General features: G+C 41.0%; 2 protein-coding genes and 1 long non-coding RNA gene across 4 annotated transcripts; 2 read left to right on the top strand and 1 right to left on the bottom strand.

Moving 5' to 3' along the window:
• Positions 1 to 186: 186 nt before the first annotated feature.
• On the bottom strand, positions 187 to 807 carry LOC129775746 (uncharacterized). The gene is made up of 3 exons (XR_008743003.1): positions 647 to 807; positions 445 to 571; positions 187 to 378 (listed from the first exon to the last, which is right to left on the bottom strand). It is a non-coding gene; the product is annotated as an uncharacterized LOC129775746 (long non-coding RNA).
• A 3997-nt stretch (positions 808 to 4804) lies between these two features.
• Positions 4805 to 5849, top strand: LOC129775745 (NADH dehydrogenase [ubiquinone] 1 beta subcomplex subunit 8, mitochondrial). Its single transcript, XM_055780811.1, has 3 exons — positions 4805 to 4969; positions 5147 to 5370; positions 5450 to 5849. The coding sequence occupies exons 1-3, from the start codon at positions 4882 to 4884 to the stop codon at positions 5660 to 5662; spliced, it is 525 nt and encodes a 174-aa protein (XP_055636786.1). The 5' UTR covers positions 4805 to 4881; the 3' UTR covers positions 5663 to 5849.
• A 5445-nt stretch (positions 5850 to 11294) lies between these two features.
• On the top strand, positions 11295 to 14532 carry LOC129775736 (collagen alpha-1(III) chain-like). 2 transcript variants are annotated; one of them, XM_055780803.1, is made up of 2 exons: positions 11295 to 11623; positions 11700 to 14532. In XM_055780803.1, exon 2 carries the CDS (start codon positions 11717 to 11719, stop codon positions 13955 to 13957), a length of 2241 nt encoding a protein of 746 aa, XP_055636778.1. In that variant the 5' UTR covers positions 11295 to 11623; positions 11700 to 11716; the 3' UTR covers positions 13958 to 14532. The 2 variants fall into 2 exon arrangements, with proteins under 2 accessions (XP_055636778.1, XP_055636776.1); XM_055780801.1 differs by having other exon boundaries at positions 11295 to 11628.
• The last annotated feature ends 1632 nt before the right edge of the window (positions 14533 to 16164 follow it).

The following is a 16164-nucleotide window of genomic DNA, read 5'->3' as shown; positions in this document are numbered from 1 at the left end:
ATATAACATAATAATAATAGTAATAGTAAATGCACTACAATTCACATGAACCTAATGAAGCACAAAAATAGTGATTGTTGCAACATTGGTGATAATAACAGTATATAATTCATATTTACAATAATAATGATATTTCATTCATGGTAATAATAATTTCATGATGATAATTCATTCATTGTCCTCTGGGTAATTGTTTTTCTCTCTATGGACTTAATCCATTCATTCGATCAAATCATTCATTAAACTGGCCGTTTCTCATTCGATTTACTTCCTATGCGTTGTTTGTTTCTCAATGATAATTATGTTACTCACGTTTAATTCCCCTTCGATATTTCTCGTGTTCAGTTCTAGGGCACTATGATTTTAGTGATTTTAGTCCTAAACAAAAAAATGTAATTTAGTTTAGATATGTATGTTTATAATTACTCCACGTTATTTTCTCACCGGTTCTCCTTAAATTTGGGCTTAAAAGTAATTCCTGTTTAACCTTAGAACACAGATTCGCGACCATTTACTGCGTAAACTGATAGGTCGAATTTCACTGTGTCTACGTATAGAAATTGATTCGCAGCTGAACAAGGAATAAGGTTAAAAAACATGCGCCTAAAAGCAATTCGATATTGCTGTGAAATTTCTCGCTATTTACCTCTTATATCGCGAAAGATAACTGGCCACAAACTTTGGTGGAATGCAACCACTCACACGCGAATGCTCACAACTTGATTAAATCGAGTATTAAACAGTTTGGATCGTTCTTATTATCTTATAATGGAAACCGTACAAAATGTGGGAGCTTATCTAGTCTTATGTTTATGTTCTGTCTTTTTTTTTTTTTTTACTCACCAGCAGTGACAGAACGACTAACCTGTTACTTCGATGCTGTCGGCTGTCAAGATCGGTTCAGGTAAAAGGTGGGCGCGCTGGCCTAATGGGTAGGCCAACAATTCCAGTACTCAAATTTTCCAAGTTATTAGCCGAAATGACAAGGTTGCCAATTATTGACATGTAAATCAGCCGATCGTTTTGAATTTTTCATTGATAATACTTATGAATTTTGAAATGGTCTTATAGAAACTAGACAGCTGGAATTATCATATTTAAGCACAATAAATAAACGAACAACTCTTTTGAACGAAATTGACGTAAAATGTACTTTATTATAAGCTTTCAACAATGTATGAATGTTGAATTTCTAACTGTGTTGCAACGAAATAGAATCAGGGTGGTCTTATAGAAGCTGGACAGAGTATGTTCCCATCAGAGCTAAAAGTAATTAACTTCAACTCATTCGACCATAACAGAGTGTGCCATTAATTTGTAACCCAGTTCGAATACTTTCTAGCAGACTCTGTTCCATCCAGAACATGTCTTTTTTCAAGGAGATGTGGTTTATTATTTCCTGAATCAGACGATTTCTCATCGTTCTAGGCAAGCAGTTGAAGATTGAAATCATCAGTTAGAATCGGAACTCTTTTGACGTAGGACTACGTCTAACCGGAAGATATAGGGGGTGAAATGAAAATCTAGGCACTGAACAAGTAGGAAAAAATGCAAGATTTGGAACGCTTATAACTCGAGCAGTTCTCAATAGATCGCAAAGGTTTTTGCATCAATTGATAGGAAAAATATCTACGCATCTATCATAATGAATAACATTTCATTTTTCTTGAGATAATTGAATAATTGTGAAATATCAAGCTTATATAGTGTCAAAATGCACTATGTGCCCATTTTTGATTGGTCCATTTTGTGCTCCTCAAATCGTACCGACCAAAACGGGCAACCAGAGCAGCAGCGAAATTGAATGAAGCACGATTGGAAAGGAAAAAGAAAAAAAAGAACGAAACATTGGTCGCAGTCTCACACATGCGTAATTCTCGAGCCAGCCAGTCAGCTTAAAAATCCCCGCTCCGCTGCCGTAACGATCAGCATTCTTTGTGTGGACACCGACTGGACAACATCGTTGCTGGACGGGCTGGACGGCGAGGGATCGAGTGCCTTTCTCAAGGCAAGAGGGCGGAGGTGGTAGCGCTGGAGTAGAATAGAGTAGAGTTTTCAAAGGGCCTTTCTCAAGGCTAGAGACGAATGAACTGCAAAAGTTTAAAGTCTCTATAATACAATACCTTCCTTCCTTCCGTAACGATCATTCTCATTCAAACCGTACACCACATCGGTTCGCATCACAACACATCAACAAACCAACCCAAGCAGCCATGTCTGGACATGGTAAAGGAGGAAAAGTGAAGGGAAAGGCAAAATCCGATATCGAGTGATAACAAAACAGTAAACTCTTTAGATTGAAGATAATTTTGTGATCCTGAAAAGGACCCTTTTTAGCCTGCATGTGAATCCAACGAGCGAACAAATCGTAATGAATGTATTTTTTGCCATCGCTCCCTTTTAACGCTCATTCGTTCGTCTCGTTGGACTCGCCCCTCTGGCTGAGTCTGCCGATTTGTCTCTATCCTGTGAGTGTGTACCGCTAGAGTATAAAACACGTGGACCCCAAAAAAATATCTTATTTTCTTTCAAACCGTAAACCCGTGTGGTTGTACGGCATCGGCATCGTGGACGTAACAAAGGAGGACAAGTTAAGGGAAAGGCAAAGTCCCACTCGAACCGTGCAAGTGTGCAGTTTCCTGTTGGTCGCATTCACTGATTGCTCCGCAAGGGTAACTAGGCCGAACGGATTGGTGCCGGAGCACCAGTATACCTAACAGCGATTATAGAGTTTGGGCCGTCGGAGTGCTCGAGTTGGCTTGCAAAGCTGCTCACGACAATTAGAAAACCCGCATCAAGAACAGAGCAGCTTCGGTTCGGCGCTCATCAAGGCAACAATTAGTTCCAGTGAGTGGCAAAGTGTTTCTCCGGCACGTCGCATTAAATGTAATTTACGGATGGGAAGAAATTTTCCAACTGTGAAAGCTGTGGCGAGTGGCAAACGTAATAGCTAAACAGGAAGGTTTAACCGAACAAGATGGGAGTATCGAGTGATAACAAAAACACAACACCAAAGGTTCTTTTCAGAACCATCAACATATTCATAAAGAGTAAACAGTGAACTAATCCATTTTTCAGGTAGATAGGTAGGTATTCACGTAGGAGAAGAAAATAAAACAATATATTTAATATATATATTTAACAAAAGCTGTCCCCTTTGTATAGTTCTACGTCACTCCGGTTATGTCCTCGACATTACCCACCCGTCTTTTTTCAGTTTTTTTTACAACAATTGCCTCACAATCACGATGGGTCCGGTGCAAAAATGGCAGTAAAATATTCTGGAGGACTTCGTTGTATTTCGACTGTTCATTTATGTTGATGGAAAAGCTATATGCATCAGCCCTCTATGGGATAGTTCTCCTCAATCCATCCACTTTTGCCTCCGAAGTTGCGGGTGTAAACTAGCGTAGCTGTTAATCTCTTCTCATTCACTATTTTAGGGTTACTTCTTCTTTGAGAAGAAATTCTACCTGAATAGTACACTGGAGCGATACGAATACGTAATACGTCATGATTTGATATTTCAACAGGATAACGCATCAGTTCATAAAAGTCAGAGAACTTGGTTTATTGAACAGGGGCCTCAGATTCTGGACTAGAGAATCTGGAGATACAATTTTTCACATGCCGTAGATTGGTTTAGAGTACGTCGAATAGGTTGTTTGGAATTATTGGGAACCAAGTTTGGGAAATTAAAAACTTGGTATAATTCATGTGAGAATGCCGTCAGTGTTGTAAAAGAGTGATAGATTTTCATCTGGTTGTATAATCATGAAACACTAGCATTTTTGGTTTTTAGTATTTCGCGCCTGAACAATACGAGGTTCAAATGGACAGTCTTAATAACGAAGATAGTTATTATATCCTACACTATAAACACCATTTCAGTCGATTTGGGATCTCTAGGAAACTGTAAAACGAGTGGTTCTAAAGTTATGAAAAATAGTGTAAAACGCTGGTCCGGGAAGCTGGCCAAAATTTGAGATTGAGACAATCTCAAGTTCTACTGAACCGGCTCATGTCGAATTTATATGAATACAATTTGTATACATCTCTCTATCACATGAACCATGAAATCGGGAAATGTGAGAAAAAACGTTTCAAACCGCATTTCGTCTAAAAAGATGTTCTTGACTTGTCCGAGGTTCATGCTATAGCGGCATTTCTACTGATTTAGAATCTGTTCGATTTTTTTGTTTCTGATAACCAGGGCTGAAATGCTATGGCACAATTTTTTTTAACCCCCACACTCCAACACTTCATCAGCTTGTAACTATTCTATGAATATTTTTCCTCCGTTCAATTTTTGTTTTATTGTTAAAAGATAGATGAACAAATAATGATATAATGGATCGTAAAAATATTCTTTGTTTTATTTTTACGGAGCTCGAAAAAACGCCTGAAATTCGTGTCTCTACACTAGAATACCCCCTTAATAGATTCTAGTTATTCAATCTCCCAGCCCGTTAGTTTCTTCGCGAAAATTTATTCTTCCATTACCAAATAACCCTTACGATTTTGCAACACTTCAATGCTGAATTTTGTGGCAAGTTTGTCACATTTGCACGATCTCATTGGATTTGATACGAACGAATTACAGAATGCCACATCGTAAAATTTATTTGAATTGGAAATTTATGGCCTTCATGAAATTATGTAAACCTCGGGTATTTTCGAGATTTTATTTTATATGCATATTATATTAATTTTTGAATTCTGGAGAAAAAAATCAGCGTGTGCACTCAGCTTAACAAGTCGTCAGTTTGTTCTAAACCCCGATTCACATCCTTCCGACAGTGAACGTATGACAGCCATCAGTTCGATAAATATATTTTCTGATCCGTTCGACCGACGACTGCTCCAGTCGTGTTTCGAAAAATGGCAGCATTAATTAAAGGATTGAAACTTGTGTCACAAATATCCTCCAGGAATTCAGCATTGCTGGCCGTTGCTACCAGGAATGCCCGTATGTATGCTCTACCGTAAATTAATTGTGATGTTAATCGAAAAGTTATATCCATCCATTGAGTATCAAATTTTACGTAACGGGCCTAGGTCCGTCAAAATAAGGCTCCCTTGAGACAGATAATGTTTTGTTTACATTAAAATTTTGAATGATTTTTCATTATCGATTTGTTCTTAGATGGCTGGAACAAGGATTTCAAACCAGGTAAATTCCCGGAAACCGAGAAGGAGCGGGAAGCTGCTGCGCGAAAATATGGTTTACATCCATCTGAGTACAAAGTGTATCCGGATAATGGTCTCGGTTACGGTGACTATCCCAAACTGCCCGACGTACCTGTAGAATCCAAAGATCCTTATTATCCGTACGATTTTCCGGAGCTCAGAAGGAATCTACATGAACCGGTAATGATAACCGATATTGCCCTTGAAAATAATAGATATTTTTTTACTTGGAAATGCTGAAACTCTTAATGCTTTCTAGATGCATGCTGAACCGGACTTCTGGGGCGAAGATCGTTATGGCTCAGCAGAGCCCCTACGTTACTCTCAGAGAACATATGTTCTGACGTTTCTGGCCGTGATGACCGGCTGTTTCATCATTTACTATTGGCTCGAAGATTATAAAATGTTCCGGCCGGTAATGGCCAAGCAATATCCCCACGAAGGCAAAAATTACACATTCGAGTCAAAATAAACGAAAAGCTTCTATCGATTGTCGCTCTTTGGAGAAGCTTGAAAACATTTTTTGTAATGATTCTCTCCATTGGTGAAATCGAATCGAGTTTTTTGAATAATTATCGAAATTTGTAGGGAAAGCAGAAGTTATCGTGTTGCTTGTTCAATAACGGTGAAATACTGTAAATAAATTGGTTACAAATCGATGCGTTCTTGTTGCATTATTATGGTGGTTACAGATGATTTTTCGAGAATTTTTTAGGTTTTAGGTTTGTTAGGTTTTTGCTGTCGCTAGATCACAAAAAAACAACATACAGGGACCATTACAAAATACTTTACAACCTTTTCAGTCTGGGCTATTGGGTAAATTCTCAATGGAGCAAATCATTAGCTGTGATTTAATAAATACCACAGCAGTAAACCGGACTGAATCATCCAGACAGATGGCAGTATGGTTGACTTCCATACCTCCATGCAGATAGTTCCAAGTTGAAATTATAAGTTTAAGGAATCAGGATGATGACGAAAAATAATGATCAAGGCTTCGTCAGGATTGTTCAGAAAAATTTCAAAGCATGGCAGTGATCATTCGTATTTTCAAGGCCCACCCAAGGGGCGAACCGCTAGTAATGCTATTAAATTAAATAACAAAAAAAAAAAGAATAATAAAAAAAAAATGAATTTCAAACACGAAAAAAGATATGTCAGAATTAAAAATATGTTTGTTCAATACAGAAGTCATTAAATTATCTATCTGCTCACTCGTGTACATAAGTGGTCAGATAATGTGGAAGCCATGACCAAAACAAAAGTGCATGACCCTATCATTCACTGACAAATTCAGGGAAGGCCTATAGATTTACTATGGAGCTTGCTTTCGCGGATAATCCACACTGCGGATCATCCGCTCGCGGATAATCGGGGTTCCACTGTACTGTTCTCCGAATTAATCCGCCAAATGTTTTATAAAAAAGTGTTTTCAAATGTTTTTCAAAACGAACCGAAAAGTAGAACATTTTCGTCGATGCGAGTATAATGGACATAGGGCCATATTCCAGAAAACGAGACGAGCAATTCGTCTCGTCTCGTCTCGGCTTCAGTCACTGACGAGACGAGCAAAATATCCTATTCCAGTACACGAATTTCAATGGAATGTTTTATCAGGTAGACTGGAAGAGCTCTTTCATTTTTGACGTATATAAATATCAATATTTACATCAAGGAGCTGAAATTGTAATAGTAATAGGATTACCGGTAAGTTTCTTGGTTTTTTTTTTCGAACAATAATACTTTTTTCTGCAAAAATTGTTACAAATTTAATATTAAAAGTATTGCTCATCGCTTGTCACGCAGCTTTTTTATTCATATTGAAGTAATGAAGTAATACTCCTCGCAAAAACACTCTCGTTGGTGTGATATTCCGTTAAACACCGATATATCTTTCCTGTAAATACGTATTTCCAATTCTTGTATTCTTGTTAACTAAGTTACCACAGCATCTTTCGTATCATCAAAGTTTGTTTATTCAGTTGCTAGATATGCCTCATCCTCCGGAAGCACTAAAACGATCAATAAACGAAATATGTCTGAAGCGTGATTTTGAAAAAAATAAATACTTTTTTTTATCATTCGTCCTGTTGATTATTTATTGTTTTAATTTTCTTTCAACTTTCAACTGATTCTAAGATTTTTTTGTTTGTTGCTGGACAATAGCTAATTGACTGTCTTAGAAATTTTTTCTTGATTGTGATGTGAATAAATAGAATTTGAAATGATTACGAGCTTACTTACGTGCAATAATTCTGGCCTTGAGCTAACTCGGCGTAGTTCAAACCAAATATTGGCCTTGGGCTGAACCCGACACAATATGATGAGTCTATAGATTTTGCTATTACTACAAGCTAGCCTTGGGCTTTACCCGACTCAACTGTTTCACATGCAATGGTTCTAGCCTTGAGTTGAACTCGGCGCAGATCTAGCTGATTATTGGCCTTGGGCTGAACCCTACTCAATATGGTGAATCTATAGATTTTGATATTACTACAAGCTGGCCTTGGGCTTTACCCGACTCAACTGTTTTGCATGCAATGATTCTGGCCTTGAGCTGAAACTCGGCGCAAATACAATCAAATATTGCTCTTGGGCTGAACCCGACTCATTATAGTACATTAATAGTATTTGAAATAACTAGAAGCTGGACTTGGGCTTTACCCGTCTCAACTATTGTATCCTAAAATAATCTGACGTAAAATCCAGCTCAACTGTTCAGTTCACAAGATTCTTCGTTTAAACAATAATATTTGTTTTCTTGTTCTATCTTTTATGACATTTTCACATAGCCAAACATATAGTTTGAGAAATTTGAAAACATGTTTTCTGTCATACTAGCAGCACTTCCAGGATCGAATGTCCTCTAGTCAGCGCTATCATTGCTGTTTTGAAATAACTTACCAGAGGCAGAAAAACACAACAAACGAGATCACTTATTGAAAACACACCACTTCATCCATGCACGGTTTATCATGGCAGGATCGCCAATGTGATATTCCGTTAAACACCGATATATCTTTTCTGTAAATACGCCTAACAATGACGCCTAACTGAGACGAACCAGCCCAGGAGGCTGAAAGTCTCAAAAATAAAGAATTAAAAAAAAGCCTAACAATAACTCACCCAAGATGGGTCCAAGACGGGTCTATGGTACTAGGTGAGGCCGTTTCGTCACTAAGTTGGTTAGGGGAGCGGTATATGAAAACAGTACGGAAGAAAGCAGAAGGGGAATTATTTGCTTGTGGCGTGAAAGAGACAGACTGATCACGAGCGAGCTTCGGCACTAGCGTATTGTGTTTTGTTTACAAACAAAACACAGTAGACTTCCAAGATGGCTGAAGAGTGGTTTTAGCAAGTTGGCCCACCTTAGGATATACTTCTAGGCGCCTTGAACTCACCTACTATCTTTTTGACGTATCAATCTGAACTCTCTTTTGTTTACCATCCCTCATCAGAGCTACACTCTAATTCAGGATACCACAGTTGGTACGAAATCCGGCATATTCGAAGTGGCAGAAAACTATGTTGTTTACGCTTCAACTTTTTGGCATATATTGGAAAGACGCGCAATGACAGTAGTTTTCCAAAGGATGTCTGGAAATTTGATTCACTGGAATAATCATCAAGTTACGCCATCTGTTGTAAAACCGAAGAAACTTACCGGTACAGCTTATATATAACGTCACATAACCTAATGAAAAATAAAAAAATAAAAATTTTGATAAAATATCACAGACTGTGATGTAGGAAAAAAACATTGGATTCAACAACCTACACAGGAACAAAAATGTAGGTTTTAAGCAATGTTTTTGTTTGGAAATTTTTCCTTATTTTATAGTTCGGTGGATTGCATTGGTCGTTGGCGGAGAAGTCTGCTGACCATGGCTTCCGATCATTTGAGATCGTCCAGCGACTCTTCACGCGTTAGAAGCTGTCCGAAGTGACCAATTGCGGTTAAGCGATCCGTCACTCTGTTGCTGGCTATGCCACTATGTCCAGGGTCCCTCATAAAAACTTTTTCAGGATCGGCTTGATTGAAGGAATCGTGACAGCTTCAAAAACTCCAAAATGTTTCGCCTGAGAACACGTGACAGGTGTCGGCGAGTTTCTCGCTGGAGATCATAGAGTTGTTGTGAGCACTTACCCCGAGTAAAATTCGAAAAGATAAAAGTCGGTGCAAAGTTCTACATCGTTCAGTCAGAGGATTTAAGTTTTTCTTTTTTTGTTTGTTTGTTCCATGTTAGAAAACTAGTTAGGGGCTGTCCACATACCACGTGGAGAAAAAAAAGCACGATTTTAGACACCCCCACTCTCTCTCCGGGGACAAGCGTGGACATTTTCTTTACCCCCGCCTGTTGTCCACGTGGATATTTGTTCATGTTTTTGAATAAAAATCGGGAAAGTAATAAAGTAATTTAATTTAAGTTTGTTTCTATTTTCCACGCTATGTTTTCACATTGATAAAAAAGTTTATTAATAGTAGCGATTTGTACTCAACATTTTGATTTGTTTCCCAACATTGCCCGTGAAGTTATTTGTATGACTCATTGGTTTCATCCAAATTCCATTTACGTTGGTGTTACATTATATTACGTTATATTTACGTTATATCAAAGCATCACTTGTGAATCTTTTCTCGGCCTTTTTGTTATGCTACTGACGAAAATTTGCTAAGTTGCTTAAGTTTTGAAGAAAATCAAACAATGAATTCAAGGGCTTCGTTAGTTAAATTCAGTTAGTCGAAATCATCGAAGAAAAGCTGAAGCGAAACAAGACCCAAGGCCCCAGTGGTATAAAATATGGATATCATGGATATTAAAATGTTGCATGGTGTTATGTAGCCCTTCGCGCAATTTGAAAATTCCATCATCGCCAAACTTTTGTTTTTTTTTTGTCAAAAGACTGCGCAACATTTATATACAATACGTCGAAATTTTTGTCGTATAATTATTTTTTCCACCGACCTGGACAAATGATAATCTGAGAATGAAGTATCTGGGAAATACGGTGGATGAAGAAGCCCATCGCAGCCAAACTCCAAGAATTCTTCCGGGCTGTCGAAGAGACACGAGGTTTGGATTATTCTGGGGGAACAGGACGCCTACCATGATGGTTAATCGCTGGATCGCTGGTTGTTTGGTAGGAACTCAAATTACAGAATTTCTTGCCAGTCACTCAGACACAAAGAATGACATTCTCCTGGTGAAGACAGGCTTTGAGGATAGCTAACGGAGGTCATTTGACTGGCCCAAATTTTTTCACTCAACATTGTTGTGAATGCTTAGTTTTCACATCACCAATCACTATTTGGTTCAAATCTGTGAGTTTGAAAATACGATCCATTAAACGTTTTTTTGTATAATAGTGTAGAACCCATACATTGGGTTGTTTTACGTAACCAGGCTTCACCAGGTGCCATGAGCATGGATACTGTAAAACGCCGACTATCCGCGAGCGGATGATCCGATTTGTCAGTGAGAGATAGGCACTTGCTCTTTTATTTTGGTCGTTGCTTTCAGATTATTTGACACATTTTAGCAAAGAAGTTCAACGATATAAAAAATATAGATTATAAATAAAATATGGAAATATGGACCATTTTATTGATCAATACCGATAAATTTCTCGGAAATGAAGAATAAATTTCATTGAAATCCGCATCGCATCACGTTTACTATGTCAGGCCCGGGCGGTTTGCATTTGATTTCCGCATTCGTGAATGAAAGAGCTTTCCCGCATACGAGCCCGCGCCCGCGCCTGCATCGCATCGCATTCACTATGTCCTCGGCCTAAGACCCCTAACAGTAGTATCAACTTAACAAAAGGTGTAAAAATTTTCAGCAGGAAGATTTAGAATTGAAAATTTCCGGTATATATATGACAGAATGTATGTACATTAATCGAAATTAATCGTGAATTCTTGGAAAGGTTAAACAAGTTGAAAATTTTCGTAAATAATTTGAACGACTTTCGCATTGCAATAATAACGATTCAAATTGTTCATATCAGCACAGGACCACCCTCAGCACCGTACAGCGACCCGTTTTAGTACTAATCCCGAGGAACGTTATCGAAAATGGAACTGTCATGCGACCAAACAGCGATGCGAAGTGAAAAACGGTACAGTGAGATCAAAAGGAGTGCGAGGCAAGAAAGGAATTCCAAATCGTAGCTGTCAACTTCACCAAATTCGGCTATTTAGCACTTGGAAAACATCCCGAAACTCCGTTTCCCCAGCAGCTTAGCAAACATTACCGTCGGCTGAACACAGGTATAGTGCAGGTTGTGACGGCGAGACGGCAGAAAGCGGGAAATTTGCAATAGTTTTTTCTTCGACTTCTCACCTTCTCACTGTGTGTGTTGTGGCCACAATTAAGCTGCTGCTTGTTGTGTGTATTGTGTTTTGAATGACCAGTTGCATCGGCGGAAGGTACGGTAAGTGCTTGCGAAGATCGATTACGTGCCGTGATCCAGATCGTTGCCTGATGTTTTATTTCCACTTGCAGATGGCCCTCTAGGTGGAATGCATTGCGATTATATACCATTGACGCAGCAGCAGCAGCAGCATTTGTACGTTGGAGGCGGAGGAGGAGGAATGCCGAAAAAGTCGGAACCGGGTGAGATTACTGGTCCGAGTAGCCGTAGTAAGAAGATGAATAAGCTGGAGGTCGGTGGAGGACCAGGACAGCAACAAGGAGGACCAGTACCAGGAGGAGACAACGATTTGATGAGTAGTTTTGGCCTCAAAGCGGAAGACGGCTCCTCGATGATGAAAGGTGGTCCCCCTGTGAACGGACCAGGGCAAATCAAAACTTCGGATGCGTGTAGTATAAACAGCAGTGTCGCAAACAGTGGACCAGGTATTGATACGATGTCGAAGGGAGGGCCAGTGGGAGGTCCCGATGGGCATCCGGAACAAGGCAAAATGAACCACGGCATACCTGGGATGATGTCGAACAAACCGTCAAACAAATTGGAATACACACAGCAACAGAGCCAGATATTTGTATTCAGTACGGCGTTGGCAAATAAAGGAGCGGAAGCGGTAATGAATGGACACTTCAGCTCGATTATAGCATATCATTGTGCACAGATGCAGAAACAGCATCGTTTGGGTCCTTGCGGTCCAGATGATGGAGTTGGAGGAGCGCTGTCGCCGTGGATGGATCACGGACACGGTTCGCCTGATCATCATATGAGAATGAATGCAGGTTCGATGCCTGGAGGACCTCCGGATGGCGTGAAAAAGTCTGCTACGATTCATCACACTCCGAACTCCTGTCTGGAGAATGACAATTCTGTGCCAATGTTTGGAAATGAACATCACATGAGGATGGGTCCGGGACCAGATGGTCCAGGTCCGATGGGGAATAAAAAACCAGCTACCATCCATCACACTCCAAATCCTTGCATGGACCAGGATGGATCACTTTCTATGTACCCAAACGATGGACACCACATGCGAATGCAAGGACCCGACGGGATGTCGAAACCTTCCACGATTCATCATACACCGAATTCGTGTTTAGATGGCCCGGATCATCAGTCGGGGGACCACCCTGGTGGACCGGGTGGTCATCCTCCGATTAAAATGGAAAATCCATCTCCAGGTGGTCCAGGTCCCGGTCCCGGACCAGGCAGTAGTGGTCACTCGAGCTCGACAATCATCGATCAGATGAATTCTTTGGTAGCCTCATTGCCATTGATGAAAGGTGGCAACGTTTTATCTCAATCGAGGGGACATCCGCAGCCTTCCTTACAGGGCGTGAAAGTTCCCGATGAAAACCTCACGCCACAACAACGACAGCATCGGGAGCAACAGTTAGCCACAATTCGACAGATGCAGAAAATGTTCTTTCCCGAGCAACGAGGCATGATGGATCCCCATGGGATGGGAATGAGACCACAGTTTCGGGGTGGAATGCCCGGACCAGATTTTGGAGGGCCACCAAATCGGCCCCTCAATCCAGCATTTATGAACACACCACTGGGTGCAAACGGTCCAATGGGCCCGGACGGTCCTGGACCAGGTATGATCAACGAACAGATTCCCCCAATGCAATACAATAAGCCGGGCATGATGAACCCTGGAATGTACATGGGAGGTCCAGGTGGTGGACCAATGGGACAAATGGGAGGCCCAATGGGCCCAGGTGGCGGTGGTGGCCCAATGGGACCTGGAGGACCGATGGGTCCAATGGGTCATGTTGGCCCGATGAATCGTATGTACAAACCCGACCCAGATCCAATATTTCCACCGATGAGCGAAATGGGTGGTGGATACAACGGTATGAGCAATCACGGTGGTTCCGGACCCGGTCCGGGTATGTTTAATCCTGGAATGCAGCGTATGGGGGTTCCTGGTGGACCCGGCCCTGGAGGTCCTAATATGATGCCGAAAATGTCAGACCAAGGTGGCCCTCTGCCTCACTCACCACTGGTTGACGACGATCCCCTCAAAGGTGGACCCCATCAAATGATGCTTCCGAATGCACCCCCGCAGCAACCTGGCACACCGGGATCGAACGGTCCCGGCAGCAATGGAACGCCCAATCCCCAAGGTGCTCAAAATCCAACGAACGGTAAACCTAAAGAGCAGTCTGTGTCCCCGGAACATCACCATCAGCAACAGCAGCAGCAGCAACAGGGTGGACCCGGCAGCCAGCAGGGACCGCTGACACCTCAAACACCCCAGGGAGGTCAACCGACGCCGGGCGGAGGAGGAGGACCCCTTACACCCCAGACGTCAATGGCGAACACCTAGAGGTGAGTTTTCTCCACATGGCCCATGTATAACTCGAAACTGAATTAATTTTGCAATCTGCCTTATGACAAAACAAATACATTATATGAAATTGACAAAATAAAACCGGTTACAAAAATAAACAGATCGAGGATCGAAACGAAAGTAAAATTGGAAAAAGTAACGACCGCTGTTTTACGAGAGTGCAAGAGTTCTGTGTAGAATAGAAAAAAATGGAACGCTAAAACAGATGATTGAATGGGAACCGAAATAGTTAAGCAAACAAATATGTTTAGGCAATACACACAAACAAGCAAAAAATAATGTGTACGTGTAGGCTTATGTTTTGCTCTGTCTAGAGACGGAGCGAGATTCCGTTGAATCCAGACGAAGGGCAAAATAAAAAAAAAACAATAAGATTGCGTAGCGCGGCGTTCGAAGCTGGTCTTGATTTGGTTGAAAAAATCACACACTTGCGTTCTCTTACGTTGTTTTTGTTTCTGTTCTCCAAGTGCAGTGTTTTCAATTACATATAGAACTAACACAGAACAGTAAGGGTAACAATTAACAGTTGAATAAAAAGTGTAATAATTTTAGTGTTCGTGACTTTCTGGAAGACAATAGATATCACACATTATGGGGAGAAGGAATGAATCGGTGTACATTTTTTTGTATGGACGAATTGCAGTTATACTTGCTCATTATTGTACTGAGAGGACTACTTTGGTCTTTCGGTCCCCCTGTAGCTATTCTGCATTCGGTTCCCGGAATAAATCGCCACAGAAAACGACTGCAACAGAAACCACCGCTTATAAAATGTGTAGTAGGCTATAAATATTGTGGCGCGGTATTGTATTTCAAAACAAGAATTAACCGGGCAAACGTATCGCCCCAGGCAAACGTAACGCCCCGGGCAGACGTATACCGTCCGACGCTCGCTAGAGCTCGGTCGGACATTGCTAAAGGATCGTATCCTATGTTTCAAACTAACCGGGCAATCAGTGGATCCCAGGTTTGCGTGCGAGACACCGCCGCTTCCGACGGCGGGTCGGCGGTGGACTCGGATTGCGTCATCTTGGCGGCATGGGCCGCCTCGATTCCTTATCCTCGCCAAATGGGGACTTCGTCCCCATTACATTGTCCTCAGAATAAATTTCGAAAAACGAGAACAAGAGAATAAATTTATAATAGAAATGTGAGGCACATGATGTTTTTCCCGCGCCAAATATTTCTAGCCTACTACACTTTTTCTAAGCGGTTGTTTCTGTTGCAGTTGTTTACTGTGGCGATTTATTCCGGTCACCTCTGCATTCATACCCCCTTTATCCAAGATGACGACACAATCAAGAACCGTGATGGAAATTGAGGGTTTCCGTAGCGTCGTCGGAACGATCGTGGATTTCATCCCAGGACTCCTTTGATTGATCTTCTTATGTGTTATGTAGACAATAATTTTGTGCTTCTCCATTTTGACACGAATAGTGGAACATGATGAAACGATAAACGGAGCTCGACAAGCCGATAAAAGTGCTTGCGGTGCAGTGTTAGAATTTCCGACAATCTGTCAGGCGATTCACACAATCACTTACATCCCAACGAAATGTTGTACTGTCCCATGTCTTAACCCGATGCTAGATGCCACTTCTACATACGGAGTGGAGTGGCGAAAAAATGTTCCGTAAAAAATTATACGAGATTTTAAGAACGGTGTCATGGAGAGCAATTACCTAAGAGAGGTAAAGGACCACGGAAGAGAGTTAAACGGGAATTTGAAGAGAAGCATTTGAATCATTTTTGCGTTCGTTCGTTCATGGGGATTACTCGCGAATATTTTTATTTCGCTAGTAAAATGGCCTGGAATAACTCCCCCGCAACCGGAAAATTCTGTAACTGCAATCCAAATTCCAGGTAAGTGTAGGCTAAGAAAATGAGTGTTATATGGCAGCGTATCTGAACGCACAGACTCTGAAGTTTATTTAAAATGGAGTTTCATGCGTGCCACCGGGGGCACCGAAACCCGCAGTTGCAAACGAAATTTCTGATGCTTCGACCGAAATTTTATATTCCTTGCCGGATCAGGATTTAATTTCATCATGTGTGAAACAGTTGTTTGCCACACGGTCGCGCTTCTTCATTATCAGTTTGGCCGACCAGAGGAACGAGGACAACAACAGTTAGAGGGCCTTGGAAGTGACTGTTCTTTGGTTTTGGACAATCAACTAAGAAAC

The sequence above is a fragment of the Toxorhynchites rutilus genome, chromosome 3, assembly GCF_029784135.1.
Source record: "Toxorhynchites rutilus septentrionalis strain SRP chromosome 3, ASM2978413v1, whole genome shotgun sequence".
Classification (NCBI taxonomy): Eukaryota; Metazoa; Arthropoda; class Insecta; order Diptera; family Culicidae; genus Toxorhynchites; species Toxorhynchites rutilus.
Note: the sequence above shows the minus strand (reverse complement) of the source record. Positions and strands in the feature narration are given on the sequence as shown.

Bases quoted from the DNA above. Each gene is read 5' to 3' on its own strand.
- LOC129775745 (XM_055780811.1), top strand. From the start codon at position 4,882: ATGGCAGCATTAATTAAAGGATTGAAACTTGTGTCACAAATATCCTCC. The intron at 4,970-5,146 runs GTATGTATGCTC...ATTTGTTCTTAG, and splicing joins CGTTGCTACCAGGAATGCCC to ATGGCTGGAACAAGGATTTC. The intron at 5,371-5,449 runs GTAATGATAACC...AATGCTTTCTAG, and splicing joins GAAGGAATCTACATGAACCG to ATGCATGCTGAACCGGACTT.
- LOC129775736 (XM_055780801.1), top strand. From the start codon at position 11,601: ATGACCAGTTGCATCGGCGGAAGGTACG. The intron at 11,629-11,699 runs GTAAGTGCTTGC...TTCCACTTGCAG, and splicing joins TTGCATCGGCGGAAGGTACG to ATGGCCCTCTAGGTGGAATG.